The sequence below is a fragment of the Euphorbia lathyris genome, chromosome 6 (assembly GCF_963576675.1).
Source record: "Euphorbia lathyris chromosome 6, ddEupLath1.1, whole genome shotgun sequence".
Lineage (NCBI taxonomy): Eukaryota > Viridiplantae > Streptophyta > Magnoliopsida > Malpighiales > Euphorbiaceae > Euphorbia > Euphorbia lathyris.
The window spans coordinates 34427790-34451836 of NC_088915.1; the positions used below are offsets into that span (position 1 = coordinate 34427790).

Below are 24047 nucleotides of genomic sequence, written 5' to 3' on the forward strand. Positions count from 1 at the left end.
AAGTTATTTTGTGGAGAAAATACTACTTCAGAGGATGATTTTGCTTCGGAGGCTTCGCAAAATGTGAAACAAACTCGTTCTACAAAACCCTTTTCTGGAAAGAGAGGAAGATAAAACATGAGAAATATAGTAGATCAGATACTTACCTTCTTTCCGCCTTTTGCCATTAAAATCGATAATAAACATATGATAAACGCAAAAGAACGTCGAATAACGATGCATTCGATTCGTACAAGAAGAAAGAAACAAAGAGACAAAGAAGAAATATGAAGATGAAAAACCAACTTCGATTCTCATCAGAACAAATAGACAAAAAGAGGATGAAGAAATGGATTCCGTTCGCACAATATAAAGAAAAAGGGTAGATGAAAAGATATAAAAAAAAGGGAAAGATGAAATGATAAAAAGAAAAAGAAAAGACGAAAGATCTGAAATATTTTAGAAAAGTCATAAATAAATAGTCAAAAAATATTGAATGATTTAGTTAATTGGTTTAAATATATAAATCCGTCCTCTCATTTAATCAAATTTTGTAATTTCTCCGGAAGGAAATGATACGTCTTACTTGACGCATGTGTTGAAACTTAGCGTTGATTAGAATCCATTGGTTGCCTAAAAAGACTGTCTCCTCTCCTTTGCTAAATATAAGCGTCTTCTCTTCTCTTCTGTGCCGGCCTTTGTTTTCGGTCCTCGATCTTCTTGCATTTTGGTTAAATTAGCAACATTTCCTTATAAAAACGCCTATTTCCTTTATTCCTTTTGAAGCTCTTTCCAGTGTTGAAATTGTTTCAATCTGTTTAGCGTTCCCTATTTCTTAAATCATGGTTTTCTAATTCTAACCTTTTCAGCTTACTTTTTCTCCGGTCTCCTCTGGTTAACAGGTATAAACGTCTTTCTTATCTTTTCTCGCACTTTTACATTTCCTTTTACCTATTTCCAAATCCCTTTCTTTTTGTTTAGTGCTTCATCATGAATTGAGGTCAACCCTTTGAAATGAAATTATGTTTGACCATTGGATTTGTCCAATGTTTTTTTTTTTACTTTCAGATTTGTTTTCTCTTTCAAGATATCAGGTTTTTGTTTGTCATGCTTCCCTATTTTTGGCATGAAAGGAAATTATTTGGCTATTTTTTACAGTATACAGAAATCTTATTCATTGAAATTGTTGTTTGTTATTATCTGAGACAGACTTCTTACTTGCATCTCGAAGAATTTACTTCACAGTGTTATGTAATGCTCAATCCACTTCAAACTGTTTAGGTTGATCTCACTAGTGTATTTTTCTGATTGCTTTCAAAACCAAAAATTTATTAGTTTTTGTATGGTTCCTTTGGAATTCATACCATCATTGTAGTTGAAATAGCAGAGTGAACAAGAAGAAGCCTTCATATTAGAGGTGTTTAATTTGGTGTAGTGAAGAGATATGCAAATGAAATGGTGAGAGAATGCATTTGAGGAACATTTTGAGAAGAGAGCTCAGAATTTTGAATATATGATTAGTCATTTGTAAGGACTTCATTGAGTTGGTAATGGAGGAATGACAGTTTAGGATGATTAGTTTATGAATGTTGAGGTCATTATGCATTACCAGGGGGTAAAAAAGATTTCCTTTTCTTTCACCTTATTCAGTATCCATGACTAACAATTGAAGGGAGATTCAAATAGGTGCTTAATTTTACTTTGCATACTCCTATTGCTCTGTGCTCAACATTACTTACATTGTAAAAGTGGTTGTTTTGTTCCAAAGAAAACACTTGCCTCCTCCATATGATGCCACTTTCATTGAATTATATTTCATTTCAATTTGTAGTTATCTATGAATTCTTGATGATCCAAAACCTGTAAATGATGTAATGACCAAGCTGGCAATATGATTGTAATTGCTGTTTTTATTCCTGACTATTCTAAAAGTTGAGGGTCAGTTTTAGACTTTGAACCTCTTATTTAAGTCTGTTTGATTGTGAGCCCAATCAGTTGTTCATGCTTTTCTAGTGATATTCCGTTTTACTTTGGATAATTATACTTTTGCATCAATGCACTGAAATTATGGCATTTTCCAGGCAGATGGAGCATGAGGAAGTCTCCATTCTGCCAGCAGAGCACCGGAAGGATATTCAGATGACTATTGCATCTGAGCAACATGGTGAACTTCCTATTGCACAGCATCTATATTGTAACTCCAGTTGTGCCTTTGCAAAAAAAGAATATGATATCCTAGAATCAGAAGAACTTTCTCGTTCGGCAAAAAAACTTTCCGGACTTATAATTTTCTACACAATAGTCATGATAGTAGAAATTATTGGTGGCTTCAAAGCAAACAGCCTTGCTGTTATGACAGATGCAGCACATTTGATGACTGATGTCGTTGGATTCTCTGTCTCCCTTGTCGCTGTCTGGGTTTCAGGCTGGAAGGCAACATCTCATCAGTCTTTCGGATTTAATCGCCTAGAAGTGCTAGGTGCCCTTTTATCAGTCCAGCTGATATGGGTCATCTCTGGGATATTGATATACGAGGCGATCATCAGAATTCTTCACAAAAATACCGGGATAAATGGAGGACTTATGCTTGCAATTTCAGCCTTTGGATTCATCGTCAACTTAATCATGGTACTATGGCTGGGTCACGATCATCATCATCACGGCCATCATCATCACGACCATGATCATCAGCAGATTCACGACCATCATCACGGCCACAATCATAATCACAACCACAATCACAATCTTGAGGCTGAAGATCCTTGTGCTGCAGCGAACGAAGAGGAGGGTGCTAAGCTGGTGTCAAGTTCTCCACTGAAAAGAAAAATATCAAATATAAACATCGAAGGAGCTTACCTACATGTGGTGGCTGATTTGATTCAATCAGTTGGGGTGATGATTGCCGGAGCTGTAATATGGATGAAGCCTAATTGGTTGGTGGTTGATCTTATTTGCACACTTGTGTTCTCTACTTTTGTTTTATTAACCACTATACCTATGGTTAGAAATATATTTAACATACTAATGGAGGGTACACCTAGCGAAATCGATGTGAGCAAGCTGGAGAGTGGCCTGAAATGTATAGAAGGGGTTAATGATATTCATGACCTGCATATTTGGGCTATCACATTAGGAAAATTAGTGTTATCTTGCCATGTTGCAGTTGATCCTAGAGCCAACTCAGCTGAAATACTTAGCAGAATTAGGGAATACTGTGAAAGAGAATATAGGATTCATCATGTAACTATACAGATTGAGCATTAACTTCAATACACATTTCAAGTAGAAAGCTTTTTTGGTTGTTTCTCTCATTTTACTTTTGGTGCATTCTTATTGATATGAAGGATGTTAATACTGGCAGATCTAGAGGCTCTCTGCTTCTCCATGGACATCAGCTTTATCTGAGTATGTTGGACTCAAAAAGATCAGATTAAGGGTCAATTCAGATTCTCCACGTTAGGTCTGACTTAAATTTCTTATTATTTGGCTATGAGCTCAATCATGAATGCACACCTTGTTTTATTCTCTCCTACCTCATCCCATATGTGAAGCACTTTTTAAATAGAACATGGTGCTGCAAATGCCAAACAATGTCTGAAAGTCTTTTCATTTAAAATTATGAAAAGAGTATCTTTTAGCTGTCTAATTCAGAAGATATTCTGAAAGTAAAAGGCAATTTGCTCATTTCATGTGGATCATTTTGCCTTTTCTTTATGTTTTTATAGTATATTCCTGCTTTTAAATTTAAACATACAATTAAGGCCTTGACAAAGGACGGTAATATTCACTTGGATCCGACCAATTGGGTTTGGCCAATCAGTATTAGCACTCTAAAATTCTAATAAGCTTATATCTATGGGTAAGTCAAGGTTAAGTGAACACATTAATGTGGCAAGCAATGATTTGAGGGCTATCACACTAAAAAAAAGAGAGAGTATGGGATTGGAAGCTCAATCCCCACAATCCCTAATTCTTATATATAAAAAGAAGGCCAGGCAAGGAATTAGAAAGATGGAATTCTCATTGAATTTCAATATTTGGAGTAAATATGCCGCAACAGCTTGCTTCTTTGTTTAGACAGGACAGGAGGGTTCCTAGGTTCTATTGTCTGATATATACTTCCATTTATGAAGTTTTTCAAAGACGTAAGAGAGAATGAGTTTTTATTAGGACGACTGTGTCCTCCAAGAGGGAATTTTTGGGTCCCATAAACATGTCAATAAGTGTATCCAAATGGCCTAATATAAGGCCTCTCTCCAAGGACCTCAATTCAATAATTGAGGTTGTATACTTCATCATTTGGGACACATGTCAACATTTGAATGGCTATTATATCCGAATAAAGAACAAACTTCAAAGTTGTTTCTTCTAACACAGGTAAAATAAGAGAATAATGCTCCACATGAAACATTTTCTTTCTAAGACAATAGGATCACTCACTTTTATCAACAAACAAGCTATATAAAGCAAAAACTGCTCTGCTCTTTACATGCTTCTGCATCAATTAACTCACATCAGATAATGTGACACCTAAAATCAGTTCCACCCTTAAAAATACAAGAAAGAACCACAAAGAAATGACAGCCCATCCTCCAATTCTATTTCTTCTTCCAATTTCACATACTCAAATTAGGTAATAAAAAAATACGAGTAATCTACATTTCTCCCTTTCTCTCTCCCTGCCAAAAATTGAAAAAGAAAATATTTAAAACGATATTAATTAAAAAAAAAAAGAGAGTGCTGTCTAGCAATGCTTTTCCTTTTTCACATACGGCCTTAACTAGAACAGCAAGCTTTCTTCGTAGTTCCTGAGGTCTCAGCAACATTAATAGTTGTTCCTTGACCAGGAAGTGTAGAATTAGCAGCGGCTTCCTGTGCTGCCAACGCCTTTTTGCTTATGATATGGTAAATCTCCGTCAATATGGTTTGGAATGCTTTCTCAACATTTGTCGCTTCCAGTGCTGAAGTCTCAAGAAATGAGAGACCTTCCCTCTCTGCCAATGACCGACCATCTTCCTCTGCAACTGATCTCAGATGGTTCAAGTCTGATTTATTTCCAGCCATCATAATGACAATGTTAGAGTCTGCGTGGTCTCGCAATTCACGGAGCCACCTTAGGACATTGTCAAAAGTTTGCCTCTTGGTTATATCATAGACAAGAAGAGCACCAACAGCTCCTCTATAATATGCACTAGTGATAGCACGGTAGCGTTCTTGACCTGCGGTATCCCAGATCTGCGCCTTTACAGTCTTTCCATCCACCTGCAGCAAGAATATAAAATCAACAATCATGGAACACCAGATTCTAATAAGTAAATATTAAGGAAACAGATGCAAGTCATTATTAAGAGCATCATTATATTCAACCATTCTATCGAAAACATAAGTAAAACCAACTCAACTGCTGAAGTAATCATCAAATTGTTCAAAAATCTAAATATAAGGTAGAACAATATGCAATCAAATCATCACCCACTACTTCGATTGATAGAATTCTAAGCAATCTAAGAATTAGATTATAATATGAGACTACGACATTAGAGTTGTAACATGCTAATAATATTTGGTAAAATTGTCTTTTGTAAAGAAAAGATAGGTTTAGGTCGGGTCGGGTATATATATAGAGAGAGATATGAGCAAAACGATTGGCCTTACTCATGAAATACTAGTCAACAACACTTGATCAAACATATAGTTGATTTCAAAAAATGTAGCACGGCACAAAACTAAACTATTGAAAGAAAAAAAAAATTGTAAAGGAAAATAATGAACAAACGTAGAAATTCATAAGAAGAAAATTGTCTCATCGATCTAAACAGAACTGTTAACTATAGGAGCATAAACAGACTGTCAAGCAATCGTACACAATAAAATGACAGAAAAAACGTATTAAGATGTTCCGCTGGTCACTGCATCTCCATCCCTGCCCCAGTATCAATCAATAGTCAATTTATCAATCTGAAATTATAGAAATAGAAGCAAATATGTATATACATAAGAGAAACTTTCAAGTATTTCCCAATGCAAAACTTTAAAAATCCTGATATTGATTTTGTTTATACAAAAAAGAAAAAAAAATACAAAGGCAGTGACAGTCACAATCCAATGGAATCAGATTAGAATAGAACCTGAAGAGTTCTAGTGGCAAACTCAACGCCGATAGTGGATTTGGATTCCAAGCAGAATTCGTTTCTCGTAAACCTGGAAAGGATATTGGATTTTCCTACGCCAGAGTCACCGATCAGCACGATCTTAAACAAATAATCATACTCATGATCTACCCTATGCGCCATACTCTTCTCTATCTGAATCCCCTAACTCCTCTCCTCAGATCTCTCTAACCTGCGAGATCCAATAACGAGCACATACATAACTAATCTAATCTAATCTAATTAAGAAGAGATCTGCAGAAAAAGAAGGGGGAAAACAAAGGAAGTAGAAACTCACCCAGGGGGAAATAGATCGAGAAGAGTATCTTTCTGAAGCTCGGGATTGATTGATTGATTGAGTTTAGCGAAAAAGGAAAGCGAATAATGGAAATGGAATTTCCTTTTTCCCTTTTTGAAACGGACAAAACGATGAGGAAAAGGGTTTGAAACGGAGGTAATATAATAAATAAATAAATATAGGACTGATTATTAATTCAGAGCGTTTGTCGGATGACAAAAACGACGTCGGAGGGATGATAGTGACAAGTGAATGATGTTAGAAAAGTACTATGAGATGAGATGGCAACTGATAAAAGCAGGCTGGCAGGTTTGTACAGTGAGGATGTTTATTTAGTGATTTCCACGCCCCTACCTTATTGGGATTTGTTTTAAAAACTTCGACCCACTGTTCTCTCTATCGTGTCACCACCCACTAATTGCCACGACACTCTACTTGCCTTTTACAAATACATGACTACAGTACATAATAACCTCTCTCAATTTTAACGAATAAAGGTTCAAATTTGATGCAGGAAAATTGGTATGAGAAAATACAGAATAAATTAAATTAATACTGTTGCATCATAGAATTTTATTAATTTAGAGAGTTATTAATTAATTGATTAATTAATGATTATTAATTTATAAAATGATTTTAAATTTTTTTTTAAAATAAATTTTAAATTACTAATTTAAATAAAGTTTTTATCTAAAATTAATGAACAAATAAAATTAAATGTGCATTACATAATTAATTGTGAGGAAATCTTTTTTTCTCTTCTCGTTAGAGCGCTATTCTCTTCTCGTTAGAGCTAGGTTTTTACCATCTGCCGCCTTTCTCAGCCGTGCTATTCCGACGACGGTTCTAGGTTCCGACTTCAGGCGACGACTCTGTTTTCGACGACAGCCTGATCTTGTGTTCCGACGACGGCTGTGCTATCTCCAGGCCTGTTTCTCGACTGCGGCTGTTCCCCCGAAATTATAAGCGAAACGGGATTCGAGAGGTAAGGGGCTGGGGGTGCTGCAGTTTATTTCTGTTTTTTATCTGCTGTTAGGTTCAGTTGGGAATTGGCATTGGTAAGGAGGAATTGAGACTTGTTGAAGTGTTTTGGGCCTAAAAATTGATTTGGGGAAATTGTGGATTTGGTAAATTAAGAACAAATGGCTGGGGTAGAGGATGAATTGGAAGGTTTGGAGATTGAGGAAGGGGAGCATGATGAACTGAATTTGCTGGGAATGAATTCAAATCCAATGGAGCAAAGGAGTGAATTATGTATGATTGGGAGATTCTTGTCTGAAAGGTCTGTAAATTTTTCTGTGATGAAAAATAAATTAGCAGACTTGTGGAGACCAGGGAGAGGTATTACTATCACTGAAGTTGATTCAAACTTGTATTGTTTTGAATTTTTTCATCGAGCAGACCGGGATAGAATTGTGGCAGGGGGACCTTGGTCCTTTGACAACCATCTACTAGTATGGGACGAATGGCCACCTGAGAGAGCAACATGAGACATTCCCTTGACTCAAGTACCCTTTTGGATCCAGGTTACTGAGCTACCAGCTAGTCTTATGTCAGAAGAGGTGGGAAAGAAAATTGCTAACTTCATTGGGGAGTTTATTGAGTATGATATTAACAATAATGTGGGAGGGAGAAGGCAGTACATGCGTTTGCGGGTTCTTGTGGATGTGCTCAAACCACTAAAGCGATGCAAGAAGATAAAGGGGTCTACTTCTGAAGGGGGCTATATCCAATTTAGATATGAGAGGCTATCTACCTTTTGCTATATTTGTGGAATGCTGGGGCATTCAGAACGCTTCTGTGAACTCAATTTTCAGTATGATTCTAAGAGCATCAAGAGGGAATGGGGGGAGTGGCTGCGGGCTACTCCAAGACGAGGTCTAGAGAATACCGGGTCGAAATGGCTGAGGGAGAAGACTGGAGGAAGTAGTGAAGGGCAGATTGTGCCAGGAAAAACACCATTGCGGGAAATCAATATGAAGGCAACCGAGTATGAGATAAACAAGTCAAGTATTCGGCGTCAGACTATTCTGACTAAGCCTATGCAAATTCCCCGTGAACAGTACCGTGAGGTGGCTAGAGGTACCTATCAGAAGCCTTTAGTCAACAAAATTGTGGAGATTACTGAAGAGGAGGTAGCTATAGAGGAGGATTCTGTCCTGACAGTTCTTGAACAAAAGAAACGGCGAAGAGAGAAGGGGTCAGAGGAAGTTGGCAATCCTTCACATCAGATTGAAGAGTTAATTCCAAAGGGTTCGATTAAAGGGGCTAATACTTCTGGTACTAATCCAGATAAATTAGCGTCTAATTTGAGTGATTCGGCGAGACCTGAGGCGCAGGTCCGCCGGGGATTATGATCTGCTTGAGTTGGAACTGCAGGGGCTTGGGAAATTCCCGTGCAGTTCGTTGTTTGGGAGATTTGATAAAATCTCATAATCCCAGTTTAATTTTTCTTATGGAAACGCTAGTCGGTAAAGGCAAGATCGAGACATTACGAAGAAAATTTAAGTTTGACTACAGTTTTGCAGTAGATAGCAGGGGCCACAGTGGAGGTCTTGCAGTCTTTTGGAAGAGATCAGCTGAAGTTAGTATTTCTGGATATTCAGATCACCATATTGAGATGGTTGTTCGGGATGAGGCAAGAGGGGACTGGAGGATTGTGGGATTCTATGGGTATGCAAATAGAAACGAGCAATGGAAGTCTTGGGAGTTGATTCAGGCAATTGAAGCAACATCTATTCTTCCTTGGGTGGTATTGGGAGATTTCAACTGTATCCTTAATCAGAATGAGAAGAAGGGAGGTCCTCTTTATCCTAACTATCTCATACAGGCGTTTTCTCATGTTGTTGAGTCCCATGATTTACAGGAATTGGTGCTTGAAGGAAGTTCATATACTTGGGAAAGGGGACATGGAACTAACAGGTGGGTATAAGAGAAGCTGGATAGAGGGTTCGGCTCAGGTGCATGGCTTTCTGCTTTTCCGAATTATAATTTCAGAAATTTAATGTCTACCTACTCGGACCACTCTCCCATTTTGTTGTCGACCGAGCTAGGTACCCGTGTTCAGAACAGAGCCCGATTTCGGTTTGAGACGGGTTGGATCCGGGAAAATGGCTTTAATGAGATGGTCAGGCAGAATTGGAGGGGCTGTAATCAGGTGGGAATTGTAGAGAAGCTCACTGCTTGCTCGGCCTCAATGGAGCAATGGGGTCGTGATTTTAAATTGAGGTTCACAAGGAAGATAACACGACTAAAAAGAGAATTGATGTGGCTAAGAGACAAGCAGGATGCTCAGTCAATTGTCAGATTTGGGGAGATCCAGGCACGGTTAAATGAAGCATTAGAGATGGAAGATTGTTACTGGCAACAGAGGGCGAAAAATTTCTGGTTGAAGGGAGGTGATAGAAATACAAAATTCTTTCACGCATGTGTTAATGTCAGGCAACGCAATAATCGGATCACAAAATTAAGGAACGACTCTGGGGATATTTGCACCGAGATCCCAGGTATGTGTGACACTATAAAATCCTACTTCTCCAACCTTTTCTCTGCTTCTTCTACCACTTCCTACGAGATCGTTGATGTTTTACCATCTTCGATACATGAACAATTTAATGAGCTGCTGATTGCTCCTTTTTCTATCGATGAGTTCAAAGCTGCTATTTTCCAAATGAACCCAGATAAATCCCCGGGACCCGATGGGTTAAGTCCAGGATTCTTTCAGAAGTTTTGGGATCTGATTGGGACAGAGGTCTTTAATGCGTGTATCGGGTGGTTGAATGACAAGGAATTCCCTACTCATTTGAATGATACAATCATAGTGCTGATTCCTAAAGGTGAAGGTGCTGAATATATGTCTGATTTTAGACCAATTTCACTATGTAACGTGCTATACAAGTTAATTGCGAAGGTGCTGGCAAACAGACTCAAGCTGATTCTGCCTCACATAATATCTGAGAGTCAGTCGGCCTTTGTACCAGGCAGAGCATTAATTGATAACGTATTTATTGCATTTGAGTCACTGCACTATATGAAATGTAAGAGCAGGGGCCTTGAAGGTCATGTGGCTTTGAAATTAGATATCAGCAAAGCCTATGATAGAGTGGATTGGGTTTTTTTGAAGGCAGTAATGATCAGGATGGGGTTTCATGATAGATGGATTGAGTGGATCATGCTTTGTGCCACTTCAGTCTCATTCTCAGTCGCATTAAATGGATCACTTATCGAGCTGGCTAGACCGAGCCGGGGTCTGAGGCAGGGGGACCCTCTATCCCCGTATTTATTCATAATTTGCTCGGAAGTGCTTTCACGACTATTATTTAAAGCTGAAGAGGATGGGAGAATTCATGGTTGTCGGATAGTTGCAGGGGCCCCTAGTGTAAATCATCTTCTATTTGCTGATGACAGCTTTTTGTTCTTTAAAGCTACGCGGGAAGAGAGTCTGACAGTTCAGGGTATTCTAAAGGACTATGAAGGAGCTTCTGGTCAGGCTATTAATGTGAACAAGTCAGGGATTTTCTTTAGCAAATCAGTTTCAGCTGAGCTTCAGGCAGAAATCTGCTCAATGCTACACATCTTCTCACCGCTGAACACTGGGAGGTATCTAGGACTTCCTTCTCTTATTGGGAGATCTAAGAAAGAGATTTTTAAGTTCCTATCTGCCTGCCTGCGCAAAAGACTTAGCAGTTGGAGTTTCAAGTTCTTGTCTAATGCGGGTAAGGAGGTTTTATTGAAATCGGTTGCTCAAGCCTTACCAACATTTTGCATGAGTGCGTTTCTGATCCCGAAGTCTGTTTGTTCTGAACTTCAGAAAATCATGAACTCCTATTGGTGGGGTACGAAAGGAAACGGCAAAAAAAACATTCACTGGGTTAGCTGGGACGGTTTGAGTTACAGGAAGGAGAAAGGGGGTCTTGGATTCCGCGATTTGCAGGACTACAATGTGTCCTTATTGGGAAAGCAGGGTTGGAAGTTTCTGAATAATCCTCACATGCTTGTTAGTAAGATATACAAAGCTAAATATTTTCCAAATGATACTTTTCTCACCTCTAGATTAGGCACTAATCCTAGTTATGTCTGGAGGAGTGTGTGGGCTTCGAAGAATCTTCTCCTGCAGGGGATGCGCTGGAGAATTGGTAACGGACAGCAGGTCCGCATATGGGGGGAGGCATGGTTGGCCCGTGATAGGAACTTTTATGTTCGTTCGGAGCGACCTGTGGACATGGACAATCTAAATGTCTCGAGTCTGATTGATAATGAGGCTCGTACTTGGGATAGGGGTAAAGTGATGAACTTGTTTGATCAGGATGATGCAAATGCTATTCTCACATTAACAATTCCATGGCAGCCAAGACAAGATCGGTTAATATGGCACTTTACTAAGGATGGAATTTACTCTGTGAAGTCTGGTTACCGGGTACTGGAGGATAATAGAAGTGATAGACTGGCTGTGAATGGGTGGAGGAGGGTGTGGGAATTGGATGTTCCGCCAAAGGTTAGAGTGCTACTTTGGAAAGTGGGAGCAAAGGTCTTACCAACAAGGTGGAGATTACACAATAGACACATAAGAGTCCCGTTCGAATGTCCGATGTGCAAGGTCGACATAGAGCATGATTACCACTTGTTTTTTGATTGTCCGTATGCGAAAGGGTGTTGGGATATTGTTGGTAAATTACAAGTACAGAATGACGTTTGGCTCGAAGAGGACTGGCTGCTTAAATGCTTTGATATAATTGACAGCAGGAGCGCGAAGAATCTGGCGCTAGTGGTATGGACTGTCTGGACCCAGCGAAATCAACTAATCTGGAACAGCTCTTGCGCCTGTCCACAAGCTGCGATGGGAGCTGCTCGGGTGATGTTCAATGCGTGGAGCCTTGCGAATACGAGCAGTACCAGCGGAGACAGTCAGCGACATATAGGTCAGCTACCAGAGACGAGACGGTGGAGGAAACCAGCGAATGGCGTTTGGAAATGCAACATTGACGGATCGATTTTTGCAGCTGAAAATAAATGTGGTTTAGGGGCAATTATCCGGGGAGCTGATGGGGTTTTTGTAGCTCTTTGTAGCTCTTTTTACATCGGGACTTTTGATCCGGGCATTGTGGAAGCTATTGCACTACGCTTCAGTTTGACTTGGCTGAGCTCATTGAATTTCCAATCAGTGACTATTGAAACTGATGCGAAGGCGATCGTGGATAAACTTTATTCACAGAAGCAAGACCTTTCTGAGCTTGGTGGTATTATTGAAGAATGCAGAGATATTTTAGATAAAAATATTGACTTTAAAGTCGCGTTTATTCCAAGGCAAGCGAATGAGGCAGCCCATGCAATTGCAAGGAATGCCTTATCACAAGCTAGCTGTTTTAATTCGTTTTCGGTTCCTTATTGGTTAGAAGCTATTCTTTGTAAAGATAATTCTTTCATTGATTAATAAAGATTTCAGTTACCTTCAAAAAAAAATGTGCATTACATAAGTTAATTGAACTTAAAAGTTCATTGTATTTAGGGAAAATTACAAAACTGGGTCAAATGGGAGGCTCATTTACATATTAAACCCATTTACTAATTCTACTACATATCTAGACTGATTTTGTGCGACTTTCCAAAAATACCCTCAATATTTACGCGGAGCTCGCCTCATCCCGTCTGACTTCGCATATTCACCCATATACGAAGCCTGCGAAGTTAATGTTTTAATTTACTTAATGAATTTAGTTCGCATATGCGAAGCCTGCGAAACTGAAGTTTGTTTTGCTTGATGAATTTAGTTCGCATATGCGAATGCTGGATATGATTTGAAGCTAATACGCGAAGTGGTATATAACAAAAATTGGCAAACAACAACGGATTCGAACATTAAAATCATAACATTATCAAAATTTACAACAAGATTGCCACAATGAACTCTACTAACTAATCATTTCAAAGTGAAACTAACTAATCCGGTACCAATTTTGAAACGAATGAGTAATCTTGGTGTGCACCATGTGACACATCCATCCCAAAAGGTCTGGACGTGTCGCACGGTGCACACCAAGATTACGCATCCGCTTCGAAATTGGCACCGGATTAAGTTAGGTCCACTTTGAAGATTGGCACCATAGGATGGACGTGTCCCATGGTGCACCTTGAGATTGACACAACCTCTCCTAACGAATCATTTCAGGAGTGAATGTGTCAATCTTGGGGAAGTTCATCCCTATACAGGAAGGAAAATCATCTCCCCTGCAGCCCAGTACGCCGCCTTCCAGAAAGGGATGTTACGTATTCAACCATCTACAGAAAAAATTAACCGTGTTAGTTAGGAAAAAAGACGATTTCGGCTTCGCGAAATGAAAATTAGCGAAGCATGCGAATGTAAATGTGCAGGGGAAGAGGTGATTTTACTTCCCATATCAATTTTTTCGCGAAGTCTGCGAGGTCTGAAATGTGACTATCTACGTCACATGTCGCTGCTTTCGCGAAGTCTGCGAGGTCTGAAACGTGAGGATCTATTCGCAGACTTCGCGAACTAATCGATTCGCGAGGTAGATCCATACGTTTCAGACTCTTTCTCTTCGCAGAACTTCGCGAAATCATCAATTCACGAAGTAGATCATCACTTTCCAGGCTCGTTCTCTTCGCAAAGCTTAGCGAAACCATCGATTGCGAAGTGAATTCATGAAAAAACGCAGAAAAAACAAACAGATACTTACATTTTTCGCCCCTTTCACCCCCAAAAGCGACAATAACAATATGATAACATGGGAAGAACGAAGGAAATAACGTAGAAAAACCATTTTTTTGATGGTAACAAGAAGAAAGAAACCAAGCAACGAACAGGAAGATGAAAAACCATTTACTCGTTTTCTAGGGTTGGGAAGTTGCAGAATCAAGAGATGAAGAGATGAAAAAGAGAAATTCATTATGATTTTGACTAAATGGTGCAGATTTCGTGCAATTTAAAGGAAGAAAGGAAGATCAAAAGTCTTGAAATCATTAATGCTGGAGCAACTTTTCACATAACCAAGGAGATAGAGGGAGCGGCAATTCGCAAGTGGTGGAAGTGGGAAGGTCAGGGGTATTTTTGGAAAGTCACACAAAATCAGTCTAGATATGTAGTAGAATTAGTAAATGGGTTTAATATGTAAATGGGCCTCCCATTTGATCCAGTTTTGTAATTTTCTTGTATTTATGTATTTATTATAGTTAATGAATTACTATATAAATTTATATGGAATGTTGTTTCAAATCATACCAAAAATAGGTTTCTCATGAATCTGTCATAACGAATTTAGAGGAAGCAACCATTGAAGACATTTATGAATTTGAGGGAATGATTGGTCAGCTTGATTACCGCAATCCAATGGATGTCAATCAAATATTGGATTATCCAGGTGAAAACAATGAATGCTTACAAGTCCAAAGTTTAGAAGAAATTGTGTCGAGCATTATGCAAAATTCAATTGAGGATGAAGCTGACGATAATTCGGTACCTTTGAAACCAGTCACAAGAAAAGAAGCAATTATAGCATCATCTACTCTTTACAATTTTTTGTTACAATTTGACAAGGATACACCGGAGCTTTTGAATGCACTGAGAATGGTTAGAGATGAAATTCAACTAGATTTAAATTTCAAGAAAAAACAAAATATTATAGATTCATATTTTGCTAAATTATCCTAAGTATATATATCTATATATATTTCGCATATGTATTTGAGAAATTATTAATTTATAGAGGTAATAATACAACGTATTTATAAAGGATTGTTCCAGAAAATTATTATCTTATTAATTTATTAAAATTGATCATTTTTTGAACTGGCCCAAGTCGGGACCAGAAGAAATTATTATTTTAAAAAGTTTATTAATTTATCAAGTATTAATTTATAGAGGTTTTACTGTATAAGTAAACGAGCTTCCAACAATGAAGATACATAAACAACCATTTGATCTCGGTCAAAGTCTCTCAAAATTAGTATGAAAGGTTAATTTAGTTCAAATTAATCTTTGAATATCAAAACTTTTAAAGTTGACCGAACATGTCAAATTAACCCAGGATCAAATTAACCTTAAAAATATAATATATATTTTTATATATGAACTTTATCATGTGCATATTTTGATACGTGAAATTTATTTGTATACTTAAAAACTATTATATTTTGCGTAACCACATAACATCTTGACTTCGACGCATTTATTATACATTAGTGCAGAATATCTAATTTTGGATAAGAATTAATTGAATTTAGAATTTTAATTATACTATATTATATTTTAAAACTTTTTGTTAATGAAATAATTATATTAAGTGATAAAATGTGAGAAAAATAAATAAAGGTAAAAAGCGCACGGACAAAAGAAATCGCTCGAAGTAGGAGTATGAGCCACGAACAATTAATTCTGAGAGAAACTTCCCAAAACAGAGACAGAAAAAATTTCATTGAACCCCTTAAAATAGTATTAGTGCATTGATATTCTGCACTCGTGCATAAGTAATGTACCGACACCAAAGTGTTCTGCGGCTGCGTAAAATATAATAGTTTTTTAGTATAAAAATAGATTTTAAATATCAAAATGTAAACACGATAAAATTCAGGTATAAAAAATATATTATATTTTTCAGGGCTGATTTGATCCTAAGTTAATTTGACATTTCCGACCAACTTTAAAGACTGAGTTGATACCCAAAGATTGATATGGTCTAAATTGACTCTTCATGCCAACTTTGAGTGACAATTTGAACTTTTATTCCAATTTTAACTATACTAATACTATTACCATTAAATTAAAACATGATATAAAAGTAATTAAAAATTGATTTTTTCTTCTTTTAGTCGGTAATTTCATCATTCCCCTGCTCATTAATTATAATTGATGCGATATAATTTAAGTTGAGCTTGTTGTGATCATTTAGTGTCTAAAATAAGATAGAAAAAGAATCAACGGGAGGTCGGACCGACGATCCCACTCTGGTTCCTAAATCAGTGAAGGATAAGATTATTGAATAGTATATAAAACTTAAGTGAGTAGGGGGAATGAATTATCTTTTAGTGTTGTGTATCTTGTATCTAAAGTAGAATCAATATATGCCTTTGATGAGGGCAGAAGTCCACGTGACAGTCAATCAATGGTAAGAGTCTGCTGACAACCATACAGTTGTAACAATAGCACATGTGATTCTGTGAGTCACGATGCTAGATATGGATGGGAATGTATATGACCTTGAGGTCTTATTTGACTAGACCACATGGCTACGTTGGTTATTGTTGAAGAGATAACGTCTTATTGGTCAACGTGTATTATGATAAATTGTATGATATTAGATGTGTCTCCATTCAGAGTCTCTAGCCCGAAGTGCTTTAAGGCTTTATTGTGGTAGATGATCGAAGGTCGAAACCTTGCGGACTTAGGCTTGTCTAAGGCCGAAGGTAGCATTTAGATGCAGATGAGTTTTGTCTTGTGAATTGGGTAGAGTCGTCCTTCAGTTAAACGGTTGAAAATTTATATCTGATTTGAGAAATCTTTTATTAGTGTTTTGTTGGATGCCTTTTGTTTTAGGAGGGAGGTAGGTGGAAACGTGTCATAATAGAGTTAAATAATTGACAAGCCATGTGAAACTGAAAACGTGACATCATCCTTACTGCATTTATGGCTGGAGTTCTGAGTTTCTAGAAGGTGTCATTTCAGCGTGCTGCTTCTCGTCAATTGACGCCACTAATTACCGTTGTTTTTCGACCTTTGGGTTTCTTTTCGGACAATATAATGATTAAAATTCTTATTATTAATTGTGTTGTCTCATCATTTTCCCCCCATAAGCCTATAAAAGAAGGACAACACGCTTTAAATGCCTTTTTTGCTTTCTCTCGCTTACCTTTGTCAATTTCTTCAGAATTCAAGACAATGAGTTCACGTTTTTTTTGTCTTCTTATTTTCTTTGTTGTATGGAAGGTTTGAGAGAGAAAATTTCCAAAAAAATTCCCCATCTTGAAAATCCTGAAGATTCGTCCCCCTTCTTGAACATACAAAATACAATAATGGCTCCTCAAAAATCAAAGTCCACCAAAAATGCTAAAAAAACCCAAAACATAGAAAAGCTTCCTTTTGATTTTGTTGGTGTGCCCCAGTTCATAGGTATTGGTTCTAGAATATGTATTAGGCATTTTGTATATTGTTTGAATACATTGTATATGTGTTATACGAATAAAAGAATTAATTCATATTTGTTTATATCTTGTGTTATGAAACATGTATGAAGTATCCATTGATTGATAATCATAAACTGTCTGAGATCTGTTCTATTCATGGGAATGAATATAACTAAAGGTCCATGCATCCAGTATTTGTGTAGTAGTGTAGGAAGCACCACCACAACACTTATATAGCCAGATATAGATACAGATACGCATTGATGTAGCTCAATATGGGTCTGGACCGATCCGCTCTAGAAAGATTCATGGTGGACGTATCATTAATCTTTCTAAGTGTAGAACTCTATTATCTCTAGACTTGATTTTGTTATAGTAAAGGGCGTCAGATTCCATTCACTTTGATAACGCCTAACATGTCCGTAACAAGAAGTCGAATATGGGTATGTTGGGTGAATCATTGAACAAGTTGTTGCGGATAGAAGTGAAAGAATTACCACTCACCTAACAGTGAGCTGACATCACCGCCCACTTGATAAGTGGAACTGAAGAAGTGTATGGCCATACCCTGATAAGTAGTTTACTTATCTGATTCATCAGTTCACTTTCGATCAAGAAATATAATAAATTGTACAGAGAATGACAACCACCATATCTCTGGTTTATAATATAGATATGAATTTGGTAAGAGATTCTGAGAGATCATCTACTGGGTTTCATGTGTCTTTTAAATATGGCTGAAATAATTCGTATCAGTCGAGGGTCGTAATGGTTTGCTAGAACTCACTTACGGTCATTGGGCTTTTAGGTCCATGAATGACTCAGGAAGGACCCCTAGGATCGTGCACACATAATTAATGGAACATAATATAATCATAAATATATGTACTGTATTTAATTGGAATGGAACGTGCTAATTAATTGTCAATTATTTAACAGAAGGGACTAATTGATTATTTGTTAAATAACAAGTTAATCAATTTAGTATTTAATTTGGTCATGGTTAACTAGATTACATATGATAAATTATTAATTGAACTGTAATGCAAATTTTTTTTGAGTCTTAAATTGTGGGTTAATTGAATTAAATATAATCTATAGGGTTATATTTTTTTATTAGAGATCACTAAGGGGCTAATTAGTTATTAACCACACTTAACATAAACCTAGTTAGGAAATATATTTAAGGACTCAATTAAAAGAATTAAAACCCTGGCCTCCTATACATTGAATTTCGGCCAAGCCCCCCCTTGGTGTTCTTCATCTTCCATTCCTGATTCTGGCTAGCACCATCTCTATTTCTTTATGGATGGTGAACGAGCTCTTTGGAAATTCTATAGACGTGTGGAATTCTTCAACCGCTAGAATAGACTTAACCCGTAAGTTCTTAATCTTTGTTTTGGAATTGTTTTGAGGTTTAATATGTGGTAGTCTAACACTGTTCTATGGATTATAGAAAATATTAACAGTACCATTCTGTTGCGCTTCGTTGATTTTCCATGAGTAATCCCCAACAGTGGTATCAGAACATAGTCTCGTTAGACTAGATGTATTCCTCTAATAAAAGTTTTAAAACTTTGATTTGATTTTATATATCATTGTGTTTTGATGTTTTGATTTTCGGTTTTGAAACAATTGTTAAAACAAAATATGGTTTTCGTTTAGATTTAATTATCGTGACTGAACTGATTTTTGTTGGGGTCGGGGTACGTTTAAATCCGGGTTTTAGACGCGAAGAGTTTGATTTAATATTAGAAATTAATTTAATCTAAAGGGTTATTGCGCAACCCCTAATGTTAATTTAATCTAAGGGGCTGTTGTGCAGCCCCCTAATGTTATGTTAATTAAAGGGGCTGCAAAGAGGTTGTCAAAAAAAAAAAAAAGGCTGCAAAGAGCAGCCCCTAATGTTTCAATTAAAGGGGGCTGCTGTTCGTAGCCTCTATGGTGGCGGTAGCCGTTGCTGCCGGATCGCGGGACCTAGAGTTTCGTGGGTGGTTATTTGGGCCGTATATTAATTTTAAAAGTTTTTTTTTTAAATGTTTTAATTTTATCCGGGGCCAAATTTGCACCAAATTAAAAGTTTATGGATTGAAAATATTTTTCATAAGTTTTAATTAAAATTCATAGATTAAAGTTATTTAGGTTGAATATTTGGGATTAAAAAAAATAAAATGAATTTTGGTTGACATGCATTTTATTTATTTCGATTATAATATAATTTTATTTTATTTTATATCACATTAAATAAAATGGTGGTGATTGTGGAATTAGTTTAATAGGCCGTGGCACCGGGTATTGAACATACTTAAATTTTATAATTAATGAGAACTCAATTTCAGTGGGAGCAGAATTGATAATTCTGCATAATTTGGCCTTTATAGGCCTTAGTCATTAATTGGTAAAATTTAAAGCGATTTCACCCTAAGAAATTTGGTTTAACTAAAAGGTTAAGTGTGTATGGAGTTCTCATGATCATGCATTTTATTTATTTGGCTAACCCTGCAACAATGTGTTTTAATTCATAGAATTCTATGGGGCCATTTTGAAATTCGGTTTTAATTTAATTTCATTTGTTAAATATGGCCTGCATGCCATTATTATTTTGTAAATTAGATTAGGTTTTCTATTTCAATTTAATTGTAATCTGAAGCCCATGATGGAAGTCCAGATGAGTCAAAGTCTATGATGGAAGCCCAAAAGCAACCGGACAATCCCAAGATGATTTTAGATCATTTGGGTTGTAGTAGTTGGCCCATAGGATTTCTATTTCTTTATTTACTTTTTTGTAAGATATCCAGTTTAAGTAGTTATGCAATATGATCACCAGATCATCTCACGTCTTTGCATGTTGAGGCGATCACCTAATTTAATCTGGAAATTAAAATATTGAGTCGATTAAAAGTGTTATCCTAATTCACAGCTCTTCCTCCCAAGCAGTGTGATAGGGGTCAAAAACCCCTATCTTTGGGTACGGTTTTAAGACGGTTTTTAGCGTTATTTTATGAATAAGTGAGCAATTCTCGCATTTATATGCTTTTGTGTGAGTTAGTTAGAAACTATATATGTTCTATTTACTTTTCGTTGTTTAGGCTCGTTTTCTGGTTATTTTAGGCAAATATGGCCAAATTGGCATGTACGTTAAATTTCCATTATCTTTTATAGCTAATTGATCTGCCAAAAGTCGCACCAAACGGAGTGTTTACTCAAAATGAACGATTGGCGGGTCAATTTAGCCTCGGAACTAATGTTATTCGGAGTTTTCGTGCATGTGCAGGCTAAAACAGGAACGAGTTTGGGTGAAAGTTGCATTTTGGGACATCCAGTAGTCGTGCAAGGCGTTCTAGGCATTCCCGCTTGTCGAAATGGCCTTTTTGGGACCGGATCGGCGAGCTGGCACTGCCAGCCCATCGAGCTGGCCCTCAGGGGCCTACTCGGGCGAGCTGGCATGGCCAGCTCGCGACAAGCTGGCTCGCCCAGCTGCCCTGCGGGAATCAGTCAAAAGACTGATTCCCGATCCCACGAAGCCACGATCGACCCCACGACTTCCCACCTGCAAAAGGATACGAATTAGGTCAGAAAGAGGGCCCGAACCGCGTCTATAAATAGGATTTCGCAATTGTAAATTAGACATCTTTTATCTTTGTAAAAACCTAAGCTTCCTCCTTGAGAAATCCTCTCCACCTCCTCCATCTCCTTCAACCTCCATTGAAGACACCTCCGAAGCTCCGTTCATCGAGGATTGCTCAAGTTCCATCCTCAAGTTCTAGGAAGACGCCTGCATTGGTAGACAGGTTCCCTGAAAGAGATTTTTCTTCTTTTATATTCTGTCTAGCCTCTGATCCATGTTATGAATCCTAGGCTCATTGTATCTTCGTGACAATACTTTTCATCTTTTATATATGTTATAGTTTTGTTTATTCAATTGTTCTATTGCTTAAATCTTTGTCTTACGCTTTGTCTGATTGGTTTAACTCATTCGATAATCCCAAAATTAAGTTGGCACATATTGCGAGCTGAATCTGACCTAGTCAGTGCTTATAAGATTGACGACCCTATAGAAGATTAAGCCTAAATTGCTGAGCCTTAGAGCTAGTTTCGGACTTACAAGGGAATCACGAACTAGGGACCTCAAGAGGATAGGTAGGGTTAATCGCCTCGGACACAAGTGACTTAGATTAGGTTTTAATTCCGTTAACTAAACAAGCTATTAACACGATGATGGCAGAAATGTGGGATCTCAACCTCCGAACCTTCAACACTGTTCAGCAAATGGACCAACGGTTCACCAATTTTGAGCATAACATAGATCGGAGGCTCACGGGTCTCGAGTACATAGCGACAGACTACTACGAGCGCTATAACATGCCATGGCCGTATCCCCCGGCCGATCAGTAAGTTGTCTTCTCCACCCTAACTTTTTACACTTGTGTTTTATGGTTTTAGATGCAATGTTGGAACTTATTGCATATTTTAAGTGTGAGGAGGAGGGGTAGACAAACTTACAAAAATTTGTATAATTTTTAAATTTTTATTGCGTCGTGTCTAGTTTAGTTTAACGTTTTCGGGTTTTATTTATGTTTTATTTATGTTTTTGCATGTTTAGGACCTAAAACCGTGATCCTCCTTCGAATCTAAACTTCGTTATTTGTCCTTGAGGGCTGAGAACCGAATCTAAGATTGTATGACAACTAGTTTAGGTGTAGGACACAATCCCTGTATCTGTAAAAACATGAGCTAAAGTTTGCATTTAGACCCTACTTTTGAAGAAATGCTAAAATCATTACTTAGGTACATAACTTAAGAATCGAAGACATGTGATATTAAACTTGAGTTTGGGGAGAACTAGTAAGCACAAATTTGAAACACAAGAACTGTGAGTTGAATTTGAGCCCAAGAGCGAACATCAAAAAGCTCTTTTTCTTGACATTTTTGTGTGAATGCTTTGATTTATGGAAAGATTACAGATTTTGCACCTAATACTGAGTTGAACCTACATGCACTGATTTGAGATGGTAAACGATGAATCAGCCTCATTAGAACTAACCTTTTCTTTACCTTATTTTGTCTTTTTCATCTACTCTAGGAAGCCCCTTTGTGCCTGTATTTTTGTATCTTGTAGTTTTTCTTTCGTTCTAACCTAATTTTTTGCAAACCATCACTTGGTTTGTTACTTAACCCGAGTTTTTGCAAAGCTCACATTGAGCCTTTGTTTTCTTCTAGCGCTTTATCTTTGTTTATGGCATCATTGTAGCAAGCCAAAAGTCTAAGAAGTGAATGAGCATCACTATCCAAAAGAAAAAAAAAAGAAGAAAAACAGAAAAGGAAAAGAAAAGAGATGAACAAAAGAAGGAGAACTCTATCTCCCAGTTCTTAAAATTAGAACATCCCAGAAAAAAATATGTGAATAAAAAGCTCAATCACTTCACAATTGCTAAAGCCATTTTAAACTTTGTTTTTCTAGCACTAGAACTCCTAACCCTTGATTGTACCTTTAACCCTCTAACCACATTACAACCCCAATTCGAGGCTGTTTTTGATATCATCAGAGTCATATAGCATAGTAGAGGAATTCGAATAAACGTGCAAAATCAACGTAATCCTAAGTAAGAACATAAGCCGAGAGTAAACACTTTAGCCACCAAAATTGTGTGAATTGAGTGAACTACCTATGGTGAGGTGTTTTACTTAGCTATCCCCTTAAGCTCGTTGAATTGAACATGTGTCCTTTTTCTTAAACATATGACCTGTGATAATTGAAATGCGGCTTTTGGATATCGTGTCTCTACTTTGTAATTCCGTATGCATGTAATTACAGATGCTCGAAATTGTGTCAAGCACCTAGTCAAACCAGGAGGTTTTCTAGCTTGCTTGTGATTGCGGGTTTAGTTTTTTAGTTTACTTGGGGACAAGTAAAGTTTTAAGTGCGAGGAGGTTTGATAGGGGTAAAAAACCCCTATCTTTGGGTGCAGTTTTAGGACGGTTTTTAGCGTTATTTTATGAATAAGCGAGCAATTCTCGCATTTATATGCTTTTGTGTGAGTTAGTTAGAAACTGTATATATTCTATTTACTTTTCGTTGTTTAGGCTCGTTTTCTCGTTATTTTAGGCAAATATGGCTAAATTTGCATGTACGTTAAATTTTCATTATCTTTTATAGCTAATTGATCCGCCAAAAGTCGCACCAAACGGAGTGTTTACTCAAAATGAGCGATTGACGGGTCAATTTAGCCTCGGAACTAATGTTATTCGGAGTTTTCGTGCATGTGCAGGCTAAAACAGGAATGAGTTCGGATGAAAGTTTCGTTTCGGGACATCCAGCAGTCGCGCAAGGTGTTTTGGGCATTCCCGCTCGTCGAAATGGCCTTTTTGGGGCCGGATCGGCGAGCTGGCACTGCCAGCCCGTCGACCAGGCCCTTCAAGGGCCAGCTCGGTGAGCTGGCCCTCAGGGCCCTGCTCGGGCGAGCTGGAGGCCAGCTCGCGATGAGCTG

The 24047-nt window shown here is 37.5% G+C and overlaps 2 protein-coding genes across 3 annotated transcripts; one reads left to right on the forward strand and one right to left on the reverse strand.

The window, feature by feature from the left end:
* The first annotated feature begins 582 nt into the window (after nucleotides 1-582).
* Nucleotides 583-3281, forward strand: LOC136231949 (metal tolerance protein B). Of its 2 annotated transcripts, none has more exons than XM_066020986.1 (2): nucleotides 583-881; nucleotides 2065-3281. In XM_066020986.1, the coding sequence occupies exon 2, from the start codon at nucleotides 2065-2067 to the stop codon at nucleotides 3241-3243; it is 1179 nt and encodes a 392-aa protein (XP_065877058.1). In that variant the 5' UTR covers nucleotides 583-881; the 3' UTR covers nucleotides 3244-3281. The 2 variants fall into 2 exon arrangements, with proteins under 2 accessions (XP_065877058.1, XP_065877057.1); XM_066020985.1 differs by having other exon boundaries at nucleotides 585-881; nucleotides 2061-3281.
* Nucleotides 3282-4557: 1276 nt separating this feature from the next.
* On the reverse strand, nucleotides 4558-6582 carry LOC136231950 (ras-related protein Rab11C). Its single transcript, XM_066020987.1, has 3 exons — nucleotides 6427-6582; nucleotides 6108-6321; nucleotides 4558-5241 (listed from the first exon to the last, which is right to left on the reverse strand). Exons 2-3 carry the CDS (start codon nucleotides 6270-6272, stop codon nucleotides 4756-4758), a joined length of 651 nt encoding a protein of 216 aa, XP_065877059.1. The 5' UTR covers nucleotides 6273-6321; nucleotides 6427-6582; the 3' UTR covers nucleotides 4558-4755.
* Nucleotides 6583-24047: the final 17465 nt, after the last annotated feature.

Bases quoted from the DNA above. Each gene is read 5' to 3' on its own strand.
- LOC136231949 (XM_066020986.1), top strand. From the start codon at position 2,065: ATGGAGCATGAGGAAGTCTCCATTCTGCCAGCAGAGCACCGGAAGGAT.
- LOC136231950 (XM_066020987.1), bottom strand. From the start codon at position 6,272: ATGGCGCATAGGGTAGATCATGAGTATGATTATTTGTTTAAGATCGTG. The intron at 5,242-6,107 runs GTTCTATTCTAA...TTCTTGCTGCAG, and splicing joins TTGCCACTAGAACTCTTCAG to GTGGATGGAAAGACTGTAAA.